At 42.8% G+C, this 12,073-nt stretch overlaps 1 protein-coding gene across 1 annotated transcript in view; it reads right to left on the bottom strand.

Moving 5' to 3' along the window:
• slc25a14 (solute carrier family 25 member 14) overlaps positions 1–12,073 on the bottom strand; it is an 86,491-nt gene that overhangs the window by 25,283 nt on the left and 49,135 nt on the right. Inside the window, exon 7 of the mRNA XM_072594896.1 lies at positions 9,298–9,422. Within this exon, the coding sequence (XP_072450997.1) occupies positions 9,298–9,422 (125 nt within the window). The remainder of the gene's footprint in view (positions 1–9,297; positions 9,423–12,073) is intronic.

Below are 12,073 nucleotides of genomic sequence, written 5' to 3'. Positions count from 1 at the left end.
AGGAGGGAGGGCTTCAGTATGTAGATCTTTGGGGTACGTTCTGGGGAAGGTGGGACCTGTACATGAAGAATGCATTGCACTTAAACTGGAGGGGCACCAACATCCTGGGTGGGAGATTTGCTTGAGCATTTCAAGAGGGTTTAAACTCATTTGGCAGGGGATGGGAACCAGAGCTACAGATCAGAGGAGAGGGCAGTTGTTGAGCGGGCAGAAATAGAACGCAGAGAGTCTGTCAGGAAACATACACAGCTGATGGGGCAAAGGGATGAGTTAAAGCGTGTCTGTTTCAATGCAAGGGGTGTCAGGAATAAGACTGATGAGGTTAAGAGCATGGATCAGTACTTGGAACTACGAGGTGACCATAATGGAGACATGGATTTCACAAGGACAGGAATGGTTGCTGGATGTCCCAGAGTTTAGATCTTTTAAAAAAAAAACAGGGATTGAGTAAAAGAGCAGGGGGAGTAGCATTGTTAATTAGAGAGGTAAAAACGAGGACTGCAGATGCTGGAAACCAGAGTCTGGATTAGTGTGGTGCTGGAAAAACAAAGCAGGTCAGGCAGCATCCAAGGAGCAGGAAACTCGATGTTTCAGGCAAAAGCCCTTCATCAGGAATTATCTAATTGCTAATTAGAGAGTGCATCACAGCTGCAGAAAAGGAGGTCGCTGAGGAGGGTTTGTCTACTGAGTGAGTATGGGTGGAAGTCAGTAACAGGAAAGGAGCAATCAATCACTTTATTGGGTGTGTTCCATCGACCCCCAATAGCAGCTGAGAGGTGGAAGAACAGATTGGACAGCAGAGCTTGGAAAGGTGCAAATGTAACAGAGTTGTTATTATGGGTGACTTCAACTTCCCAATATTGATTGGAAACTCCTTAGTGCAGATAGTCTGGATGGAGCTAATTTTGTCAAGTATGTCCAGGAAGGGTTCTTGACTCAATATGTTGATAGGCCGATTGGGGGGGGGAGGCCATATTGGATTTGGTGCTAGGCAATGAGTGAGGTCAGGTGTCAGATCTTTCAGTGGGAGAACATTTCAGTGAAGTGACCACAACTGCCTTACCTTTACCACAGCCATTGAGAGGGATAGGAGAAGACAGTATGGGAAGGGATTTAATTGGGGGAGGGGAAATTATACTGTTATGAGTACTGAGGAAGTGGGGAGGCTACAGAAGGATCTAGACAGTTTGGGAGAGTGGTCCAGGAAATGGCTGATGGAATTCAACGTGAACAAATGTGAGGTCTTGCACTTTGGAAAAAAGAATACAAGCATGGACTACTTTCTAAACGGTGAGAAAATTCGTAAAGCCAAAGTACAAAGGGATCTGGGAGTGCTAGTCGAGGATTCTCTAAAGGTAAACATGCAGGCTGAGTCCGTGATTAAGAAAGCGAATGTAATGTTGTCACTTATCTCAAGAGGGTTGGAATATAAAAGCACCGTTATGCTACTGAGACTTTATAAAGCTCTGGTTAGGCCCCATTTGGAGTACTGTGTCCAGTTTTAGTCCCCACACCTCAGGAATGACATACTGGCACTGGAACGTGTCCAGCGGAGATTCACACGGATGATCCCTGGAATGGTTGGTCTAACATATGAGGAACGGCTGAGGATCCTGGGATTGTATTCATTGGAGTTTAGAAGATTAAGGGGAGACTTAATAGAGACGTACAAGATAATACATGGCTTGGAAAGGGTGGATGCTAGGAAATTGTTTCCGTTAGGTGAGGAGACTAGGACCCGTGGACACAGCCTTAAAATTAGAGGGGGTCAATTCAGAACAGAAATACAGAGACATTTCTTCAGCCAGAGAGTGGTGGGCCTGTGGAATTCATTGCTGCAGAGTGTAATGGAGGCCGGGACGCTAAATGTCTTCAAGGCAGAGATTGATAGATTCTTGTTGTCTCGAGGAATTAAGGGCTACGGGGAGAATGCGGGTAAGTGGAGTTGAAATGCCCATCAGCCATGATTAAATGGCGGAGTGGACTCGATGGGCCGAATGGCCTTACTTCCACTCCTATGTCTTATGGTCTTATGGTTATTAAGCAGGAGCTGTGGAATATAAATTGGGAACAATTGTTCGACAGGAAATGCATAACAGAAATGTGAAGGCTGTTTAAGGGGGACTTATTGCGAGTGTTGGATAATTTTGTCCCACTGAGACAGGCAAGCAATGGCAAGGTGAAGGAGCCTTAAGAGGAGATCCTCGTCAAGACGAAGAAGGAAGCAAGGTCTGGCACAGGTTTGACGATTACAGGGTAGCTAGGAAAGAACTCAAAAACGGACTGAGGAGGGCTAAAAGAGGGTACAAAAAAGCCTTGGCAGGAAGGATCAGGGAAACCCCAAAGGTGAGGAATAAGAGAATGATCTGAGAGAGGGTAGGGTCAATCAGGGATAGTAGAGGAAATTTGTGCCTGGAGTCTGAAGAAACAAGCCTGAAAGCTCTGACTCAACACAAGGAGCCTTGTAATAAGGTGGACTGAGTGACTACACAGACAATTATTACTGCTCACGATGCAATTGGGATCATATCCACAGAGTGACAAAGGATGGGACCAGTGTTAAGTGAAAAGGATTTTGTAAGCGAAAGGGAGTTTGGGTAGCTTTGCTGGTTAAGGAGGAAATTAACACAAAGGACATTAGCCTTGACAATGTGGAATCTGTATGGGTGGAAGTGCGGAACACCAAAGAGTAAATTATTACAGTGTGATTTGTGTACAGACTACCAAACAGTAGCTCTGAGTTTGGATGGCATCAAACAGGAAGTCAGAGATGCATGCAGTAAGGATACAGCAGTTATTGTGAGTGACATCACCCAGGGTGTGAACTTAAAGAAAGCTAACATTGATGGAATGAGATATGCATGGGAAAGAATAACCTGGCAAAGACACTTAACGGGTCGACATTGAATGTCTGCCGCTGGCTGTCCAAAGAACACATGGATGAACTTTGACAATTGTGAGTCCCTGTCTGGCATAAGAGGAAAACCGAGAAGGTGGCTAACAAGGGAAATCAGGAATAGTGTTAAAGCCAAAGAAGAGGCAGATAAATTAGCCAGAATCAGCAGCAAACCTGAGGACTGGGAAAAATTTACAATTTAGAAAATGACAAAAGGTTTAATTAGGAAGGGGAAAATAGAATACAGAGAGTAAAAGCTGTGGAAAACATAAAAGCTGACTGCAAAAGCTTCTAAAGATGTATGAAGAGAATAAAACTGAAGACGACATGAGAAAGCTTGTAGCCTTACATGTGACAAATCTGCTACACATACCAGAACTATACAGGACATGCAGGAAAGTGCTTGACTACAGGGGGTGGGGACTTAGAACAGATATCCTTTAGTGTCAGTGGATTGGTGTAAATAAGGTGATAACATATGTTCACTTGAGGAATGTATGGCAACACTTCCTTTTGACCCTGGGGACTGGAAGCTGCACATATTTTATAGCTGGATGTTAGATAATTGAATTTCTGATTTATATTGAAGACTTAACAACACACATACTCAACAGGAAAAGAAATTGTAATTTAATAAGCTGACTGGAATATGCACATACTAGAACAACCCGATACATTTTCATGTATACCACACTGAGCAGATTTAAATTTATGAAGTTCAGCTCCCTAATCTTCACCATTCTGGAATGTGAATGTCTCATTACCCTTACAAGCTAGGAAAAGACAAAGGCTGAAACTGAGATAGTGAGAAAGTTGGAAGGTGTTCATGAAAAAGAGAGAGAGAGAAAGAATGGAAGCTGGTAGTAAGGTTAACTCTTTGTGGTCTGATTTGCGTGTACACTTGCTTGTCATGGATTGAATGTTTGTGTGTTGTTATCTGGAGCTCGAGATCCGGGAATGTTATGAATTTCATTTGCATTTTGGGAATCCAAGATGATTTTTAAAAAAGCCATTTTGTAGGACAATGATACTGGGCATGTTAGCTGAGCAAGGTTACCTCATGACCTTTTCCCACATAACTTAGTCTAGTCCCTCCTTATGACTCACTGTTAAAAGGGAAGGTTATCTAGCTAAGGCATTTGGACTGGCTTGATCAGGGTTTCCCACTTTGATGTGCATGTAGCTTAATTAGTCAAACGTACTAAAACCTGTCAATTAGTTTCTCTTCCTCTACAGACTTTAGCCATTTTATTGCTGCTTATCTGATTAAAGACATGTGTTTTTTTTGTAATCTCAGTACCAATTTCTGTATAAAGACAGCTTGTTTGCAGCAATGAGGGTAGTGGCCTGAGAGAGCTCTTAGGGGTAAGAGCTGGTGCTGCTCCTCTGCTAATGGTTTTAAAACCTGAGCTCAAGCCTGATTATGTTATAGTGTAACATTGATGCCACTGGTAAACAAAGGTAATAATTTAAACTAAACTGTCTCTAAGACCTTTATATTCCAGACTACCACAAGAGTGTGGTGCTGTAAAAGCACAGCCAATCGGGTAGCATCCGAGGAGAGGAGTCCACGTTTCGGGCATATGCCCTTCTTCAGGAATGAGGATTGTGGTCCAGGGAGCTTGGAGATAAATGGGAGTCGGGCAGGGCTAGTGGAAGGTAGCTGGGAATGCGATGGGTAGATGGAGGTGGGGGTGAAAGTGATAGCTCCAAAAGGAGGGCGGAGTAGATAGCTGGGAAGGAAGATGGACAGGTAGGACTGTTCAAGATGGCGGTGCCAAGTTGAAAGGTTGAGGCTGGGATAAGGTGGGGAGAGGAGAAATGGGGAACTTTGTGAAATCCACATTGATCCTGTGTGGTTGGAGGGTCCTGGGCATAATTTAAACTAACTGGCTAAAGTCGAATTGTTGTCAAAACAACAATCAAAACTCAGGTACCTGTTTTGGAACAGCCCATCTCCCAGCCCTTCTATTTGGGCAGCTGAGCCTGCACTTTAAATTTAATTCAATATTCAGAAAACACTTTCCATTTTAAAGTGAATATACTTTTGACTTTGTAACACACTCATGTAGGGCCTTCTTTGTACAGGCTGAAATAGAAATACATTCTGTATATTCTCTATATGTATACTTAAAGTTTCAAAGAATGAGAAGTGCTCTCATTGAATAATGCAGAATACTCAAAGGGCAAGACAGGGGAGATGAAGGTAGGATGTTTCCCCAGTTGGGGAGTCTTGAATCAGGGGCACAATTTGAAAAAAAAAGGGATGCCTTTAAGACAGAGATGAGGAGCAATGTTTTTACTTTGAGGGTTATGAATGAGGGCTGTGGAAACTCGGATTTGGGAGTATTTTTATGAGATGGATTAATTTTTGATTATCAACGGTGTAAACTGTCATGGGAATAGTTAGGGTAAAAGGCATTGAAGTGTTTGATCAGCCTCCTTCTGTTCCTATGCAAGAACAGACCGATATCTTTTGAAAGTTTTATGTTATCTGTATTTACTCTCTATCTTCATAATTGCATTTTCTCTAATAACTATATCATGTATAACTGAGTAACATCCAGGAATAATATACTGACTTTTGACCTTGTCTAAAAGAAGAGCTTTGATGTTGACTATTTTTCAAACTGGAACACTAAAAAGTCAAAGAAATCTGCTATATAATTTCACAGTTCATGGGCTACACTAAAAACACATCCAGTGTGGTTGTGATAGATTCCGTTTTGAAGAACAACGATAAATGTGTTTCCACTACCCTACTGGGAACACAATTTTAAATTCAGGATATTACAAAAAAAGAAATTTCCCCCTCCCATAGGTCACCTCTTGTAATTTTGCTGTATTTCTTGCCCAGTTAAGTATGGGGAAACATGTAAAGTGTAACGTTCTTTTTCTTATTAAGTTAACAAAACTTATATCATGAATAAAATCTAGATAAAACAAGCCAGAAAAACATACCATGCAGACTTTAGATAATATGGAGCCAAGAATACATTCACTCACATGCTCATCAGTCTCTAACAGAACACAGAATTGTACAGCACAGGAACAGGCCCTTTGGCCCACGATGATGTTGTGCCAAACATGACACCAAATTAAACTAGTTCCTTCTGCCTGCCCTTGGTCCATATCGTGCCATTCTTTATGTGTTCATGTGTTTATCGAAATGCCTCTTAGATGCCCTTTTTGGACCAGCCTCCACCATGACCCCAGCAGTGCATTTCAGACTCCTACCACTCTGTGTAAAAAAGCTTGCCCCTCAAATGTTCTATGTTTACTGAAATTAGTAACTTTGCTTCTTTGGTTCAGGAGAGGGTACAAATTGTAGAAGTTGAGACAACAGGAAGTAGCTAACTTCTTGCTCAGCAAAAGCTGAAATAGAATAGTCGAATCAAGAATGACTCAGCACAGAAGTGGCCTATTGTGTCTGTGCTAGCTTTGCAGGAGAAACGCGATAAGTCTCAGTTTCCCACTGTTTCCCCACAGCCCTGCAAATAGTTTTTCTTTAAATAATTCAACATGGCTTGGAAAGCTGTGTATTTGCCTCAACCACACCTAGGCAATGTATTCCAGGTCCTAACCATTCTATGTGAAAAGCCATCCCTAATGGTAAAATGAGGGGTTATTTGTGGGGAAATATGAGGTAATGGACTTTGGCAGAAAGGATAAGAAGCTGAATATTATTTAAATGGAGAAAGACTGCAGAACATTGCAGTAGAGGAGGATTTGTGACCTCTTGTACATAATAAGAACAGCTAGCATACAAGCTCAGCGGGTAATCAGGAAGGCACATGGAATGTTGGCCTGCATTTTAATTGGAACAAAATATAAAAATAGGAAGGTCTAGCTAAAATTAGAAACTAGTGAAACCGCTGAGGATTTTGAACATCTCAATCAAATCTCCTCTCAACCTTCTCTTCTCCAAGGGACATCATCTCCATTCAATTCTCATAAATGAAGTTCTTCATCCCTCTTTTTGCATCCTTCAGTGGTCTTCATGAACTGCATAGAGTACGGTGCTCGACACTGGTCACAACACTCCAATCAAAGCCCAAAATAGTTTTCTTTTTAAATCAAAGACCCAATATAACTTCCTTGCTCTTATACTCTTACACTGTATTTAGGATCTTATTTGCTTTATTAACCCACTTTCTCAAACTGTCTGACAACTATCCATGATTTGTGAACCTGTACCCCAGTTCCCCATATCCCTCCAATCCCTTTAGAATTCTACCCTTTATTTTATATTGTCTTTCCTCACACTTCCTCCCAAAATGCATCATTTGATACTTCTCTGCAATTAACATTTATCTGTTGTGTTTTCCTATTCCACTGCCTGTCTGTGTCTAAGTTTCTCATTGTCCTCACCAGATCAGGAACTGTAGATCAAAAAAAAAATTGATTCAAGTACAGGTTCCCCCCCCAAAAAAAAAGAACACTCACCAATATGCAATGTTTCCTATGACTTATCCAACTAAATATGTTGGAAAACTCACTGAAGGTAACTTAGGCAATCCATAAGTGCAAGACAGCAGCAGTGTTCACATTAATTTATATGAATACATGACAGTAGATGGACTGGTCTAAGTGAATAAGTCCTACCAGAAATACTGTCTTATTCTTAATTGGAGGAGTTCACAATTGTCAGCATGCCTCTACTCCTTACTCTGTCAATCCTGAGGAAGAGTGCATAAGTCCATTTCAGCTCTCAGGGATTACTATTTTGCACAAGCAGATACTGGGCAACTTATTTTAAAACAATCATAGCTACTTAAAGGAGTGACAGACACCATCCAATCAGAAAACAGACCTACCTGCTACCTGAATTTCTAACAGCCCTTAATCTGGACCTTACTCATCATCACGACGACAGGTTTTTGTCGAGGTTTGTCATGAGCAGCTCCGTAAACCAGGACTATGTTCCATGGGCTGTTTCCCGGGATGCACACTGAGACAAACACTGACTGTGTCTGAAAGATACTCTGGTCTGCCCAAACATTGCTGGTCTTCCAGAGCAAGGAGTTGGCCTTGACAGATTGTAGCATATAGGCACTGGAATATGTCAATTTAAACACTTTTCACAAGTGACAACAATTACTATTCCATTCTATTCTATTCCAAAGTCCAAAACTATGTACTGATGGAAGCACTAAAGCTCTGGGTAGTTGCTGCCAAGGGACAGTGAGGACAGATCACCATGTAAGGTCTTTCTGCTGAAGCCTTTTTTTAAATGAGGAAAGTATATCTTTGAAAAAAAACCACAATAGATTCAAAGCTCACATCTTCACTTAATTTTGTGGTTTCAGTCAACTCAACGTTTCGATGTGAAGTTCTTCACCCTCAATCTCACCTCATCTCTACATTCTTCAGTGGTATATATTCACTTGAGGTCCACAGCTGCTGGTAGTTGGTCATCTCTGATTGGTGTAATAGCTTGTGTAATAGCACAACAGCCAATCAAGAAGAGCAGACACCCAGTAGTGTTATCTTTATCTGCAGGTTACAGATTAATAATACATCAGGAGGCTTTGGATACCCTCCCCTAAGCTTTGACTTTTCGACCCTGCCAAAGCAACACCAACAACAGTAATAACTCTATTTAGTGTTTGCCCCACTGGAATGTTTTTGAATAAGGCTAAAATTCTACTTGCATACAACTTGTAAGAAGGTCAACTACACTAAAGGTGTCTTTGCATGAAAGAGAAGAACTTCTGGAGTTTATTATTTACCTGGGCATATTGTCTGGATTTCTCACCTGCTTCTTAGACATCAAACCCAAGATGTAGAAACAGGATTCATTACAAATTAATTGCTGAATTTACCGACCTTAATGAACACAAGGTTTTCTGGCCTGTTTGAATTTGGCAGAAACTAAATTACTGACAGGATGTTTTTTGAGACAGCAATTCAAGTAACCAAGGTCAACTGAATTCCCATAATTATTGAAGATACAAATTTGCAATGGGAGACATTTTCAGGCAATTTCAATTATTTATAAAGGAACTTTTAATCAGATATAAATGGCATTTGTTTAAACTTTACTACTCAAAAAATTACTGATTAACTGAAATAATCAGCTTGCTTTCCATTCTGAAGTGCAAACGTAAAGAGTTGTTCTGAAAGAACTGTCCTGAAGAGTCAGAATGGGCTCAAAAGGTTAACTGTTTCTCTCTCCTCAGTTGCTGACTAACCTGCAAAGTCTTTCCAGCACTTTGATTTTATCTCAGCCATCCAGTATTTATAATACTTTACTTTTGTTTTGCTTTCTACTATTACCCAAATGCTTCTTTTTTAACTTGGGGTCAATTTTCCAGCACACACACAAAAGTGCTCTGGCATATTTATTCCATGTGAAGGGTACAATATCAATGTAATCAATTGGTGATGTAGAAGCTTACAGAAAGTGTGTGTAGACTGTGTCTCCCATGAGGCCAGACAGGATGATGTGCTTTTTGGTGATATCGTAGACTGGCAACTCCACGCCAACCACAATGGCTGCTCGCTGAGCAGTGAGGCTCACTCCCTGTCAATCACAAAGAGAACGATATCTGAATAGGATATACAGCACAGCTCGCAGCAAACAAACATATCACATTCATTTCAGCACCACTAAAGAAAATCATGGGTCTCTTATAAGTTGGAACTGGAGCTGGATGAGCTGAGGATTATTCGAGAGGCTGATCGATAGAAGCTACAGGGACATAGTTACGCCAGAGAACAGAGGTAGCTGGGTAACAGTTAGAGGTGGGAAGGGGAAGAAACAGGCAGTGCAGGGTTCCCCTGTGGTCGTTCCCCTAAAAAATAAGTATGCAGCTTTGGAAACTGTTGGGGGGGACAGCCTTGCAGGTGTAAGCTGCAGTGAAGGGGTCTGTGGCTCTGAGATTCAGAAGGGAAAGGGGGAGAAGAGGAGAGCGCTAGTTATAGGGGACTCTCTAGTTAAAGGGACGGACAGGCGGTTCTGTGGACATGGGCGAGACTCTTGGATGGTTTGTTGCCTCCCAGGTGCTAGGGTCCGAGACGTCTCGGACCGTGTCTTCAGAATCCTTAAGGGGGAGGGTGTGCAGCCAGAAGTCGTGGTACACATTGGCACCAACGACATAGGTAGGAAGAGGGGTGGGGAGGTCATTCAAGAGCTCAAGGAGTTAGGCTGGAAGCTAAAAGCTAGGACAGACAGAGTCGTCATCTCTGGGTTGTTGCCGGTGCCACGTGACAGAGAGGCAAAGAATAGGGAGAGAGTGCAGTTGAACACGTGGCTGCAAGGATGGAGTAGGAGGGAGGGCTTCAGATATTTGGACAATTGGACTGCATTCTGGGGAAGGTGGGACCTGTATAAACAGGACGGGTTGCACCTGAACCAGAAGGGCACCAATATCCTGGGGGGTAGGTTTGCTAGCATTCTTCGGGGGGGTTTAAACTAATTTGGCAGGGGGATGGGATCCGGACTTGTAGTCCAGCAAGTAAGCTAGCTGTGTGTCAGGATGTCCAAGACTGTAGGGAGGCTGTGGAGAAGGTAGCACTGACAGGGACTACTTGCTTACACAGAGATGGGCTCAAGTGCGTATACTTCAATGCAAGGAGTATCAGAAATAAGGTGGGTGAACTTAAGGCGTGGATCGGTACCTGGGACTACGATGTTGTGGCCATCACGGAAACATGGATAGATGAGGGACAGGAATGGCTGTTGGAGGTTCCTGGTTACAGATGTTTCAGTAAGATTAGGGAGGGTGGTAAAAAAGGAGGGGGGGTGGCATTGCTAATTAGAAATGGTATAACGGCTGCAGAAAGGAAGTTTGAGGAGGATCTGCCTCTGGAGGTATTGTGGGCTGAAGTCAGAAATAGGAAAGGTGCAGTCACCTTGTTGGGTGTTTATTACAGGCCCCCCAATAGCAGCAGAGATGTGGAGAAACAGATTGGGAAACAGATTTTGGAAAGGTGCAGAAGCCACAGGGTCGTAGTCATGGGCGACTTCAACTTCCCAAATATTGATTGGAAGCTCTTTAGATCAAGTAGATTGGATGGGGCGGTGTTTGTGCAGTGTGTCCAGGAAGCTTTTCTAACGCAGTATGTAGATTGTCCAACCAGAGGGGAGGCCATATTGGATTTGGTACTCGGTAACGAACCGGGACAAGTGGTGGGCTTGTTAGTGGGTGAACATTTTGGTGATGGCGACCACAATTCTGTGACTTTCACCTTGGTTATGGAGAGAGATAGGTGCGCACAATAAGGAAGTTTTTACAATTGGGGGAAGGGAAATTACGATGCTGTAAGACAGGATTTGAGGAGCATACGTTGGGAGCATAGGCTGTCAGGGAAGGATGTGGTGGAAATGTGGGACTTTTTCAAGGAGCAGATACGACGTGTCCTTGATATGTATGTACCGATCAGGCAGGAAAGAAATGGTCGTGTGAGGGAGCCTTGGTTGACGAGGGAGGTTGAATGTCTAGTAAAGAGGAAGAAGGAGGCTTACATAAGGTTGAGGAAACAAGGTTCAGACAGAGCAGTGGAGGGATACAGGATAGCCAGAAGGGACCTGAAGAAAGGGATTAGGAGAGCTAAGAGAGGGCATGAAAAATCCCTGGCGGATAGGATCAAGGATAACCCCAAGGTATTCTATGCGTATGTGAGAAACCTGAGAATGACGAGAACGAGGGTAGGTCCGATCAAGGACAGTGGTGGGAGACTGTGTATTGAGTCGGAAGAGATAGGAGAGGTCTTGAACAAGTACTTCTCTTCAGTATTTACGAACGAGAGGGACCGTATTGTTGAAGAGGAGAGTGTGAAACGGACTGATAAGCTAGAAGAGATACCTGTTAGGAAGGAAGATGTGTTGGACATTTTGAACAACTTGAGGATAGACAAGTCCCCCGGGCCTGACGGGATATATCCTAGGATTATGTGGGAAGCAAGAGAGGAAATTGCAGTACCGTTGGCAATGATCTTCTCGTCTTCACTGGCAACTGGGGTGGTACCAGGGGACTGGAGAGTAGCGAATGTTGTGCCCCTGTTCAAAAAAGGGAATAGGGATAACCCCGGGAATTACAGGCCAGTTTGCCTACCACAGAAGTAAGACTAAGTAATGGAAAGGGTACTGAGGGATAGGATTTACGAGTATCTGGAAAGACACTGCTTGATTAGGGACAGCCAGCACGGATTTGTGAAGGGTAGGTCTTGCCT

The sequence above is a fragment of the Chiloscyllium punctatum genome, chromosome 25, assembly GCF_047496795.1.
Source record: "Chiloscyllium punctatum isolate Juve2018m chromosome 25, sChiPun1.3, whole genome shotgun sequence".
NCBI classification, from domain to species: Eukaryota; Metazoa; Chordata; class Chondrichthyes; order Orectolobiformes; family Hemiscylliidae; genus Chiloscyllium; species Chiloscyllium punctatum.
Note: the sequence above shows the minus strand (reverse complement) of the source record. Positions and strands in the feature narration are given on the sequence as shown.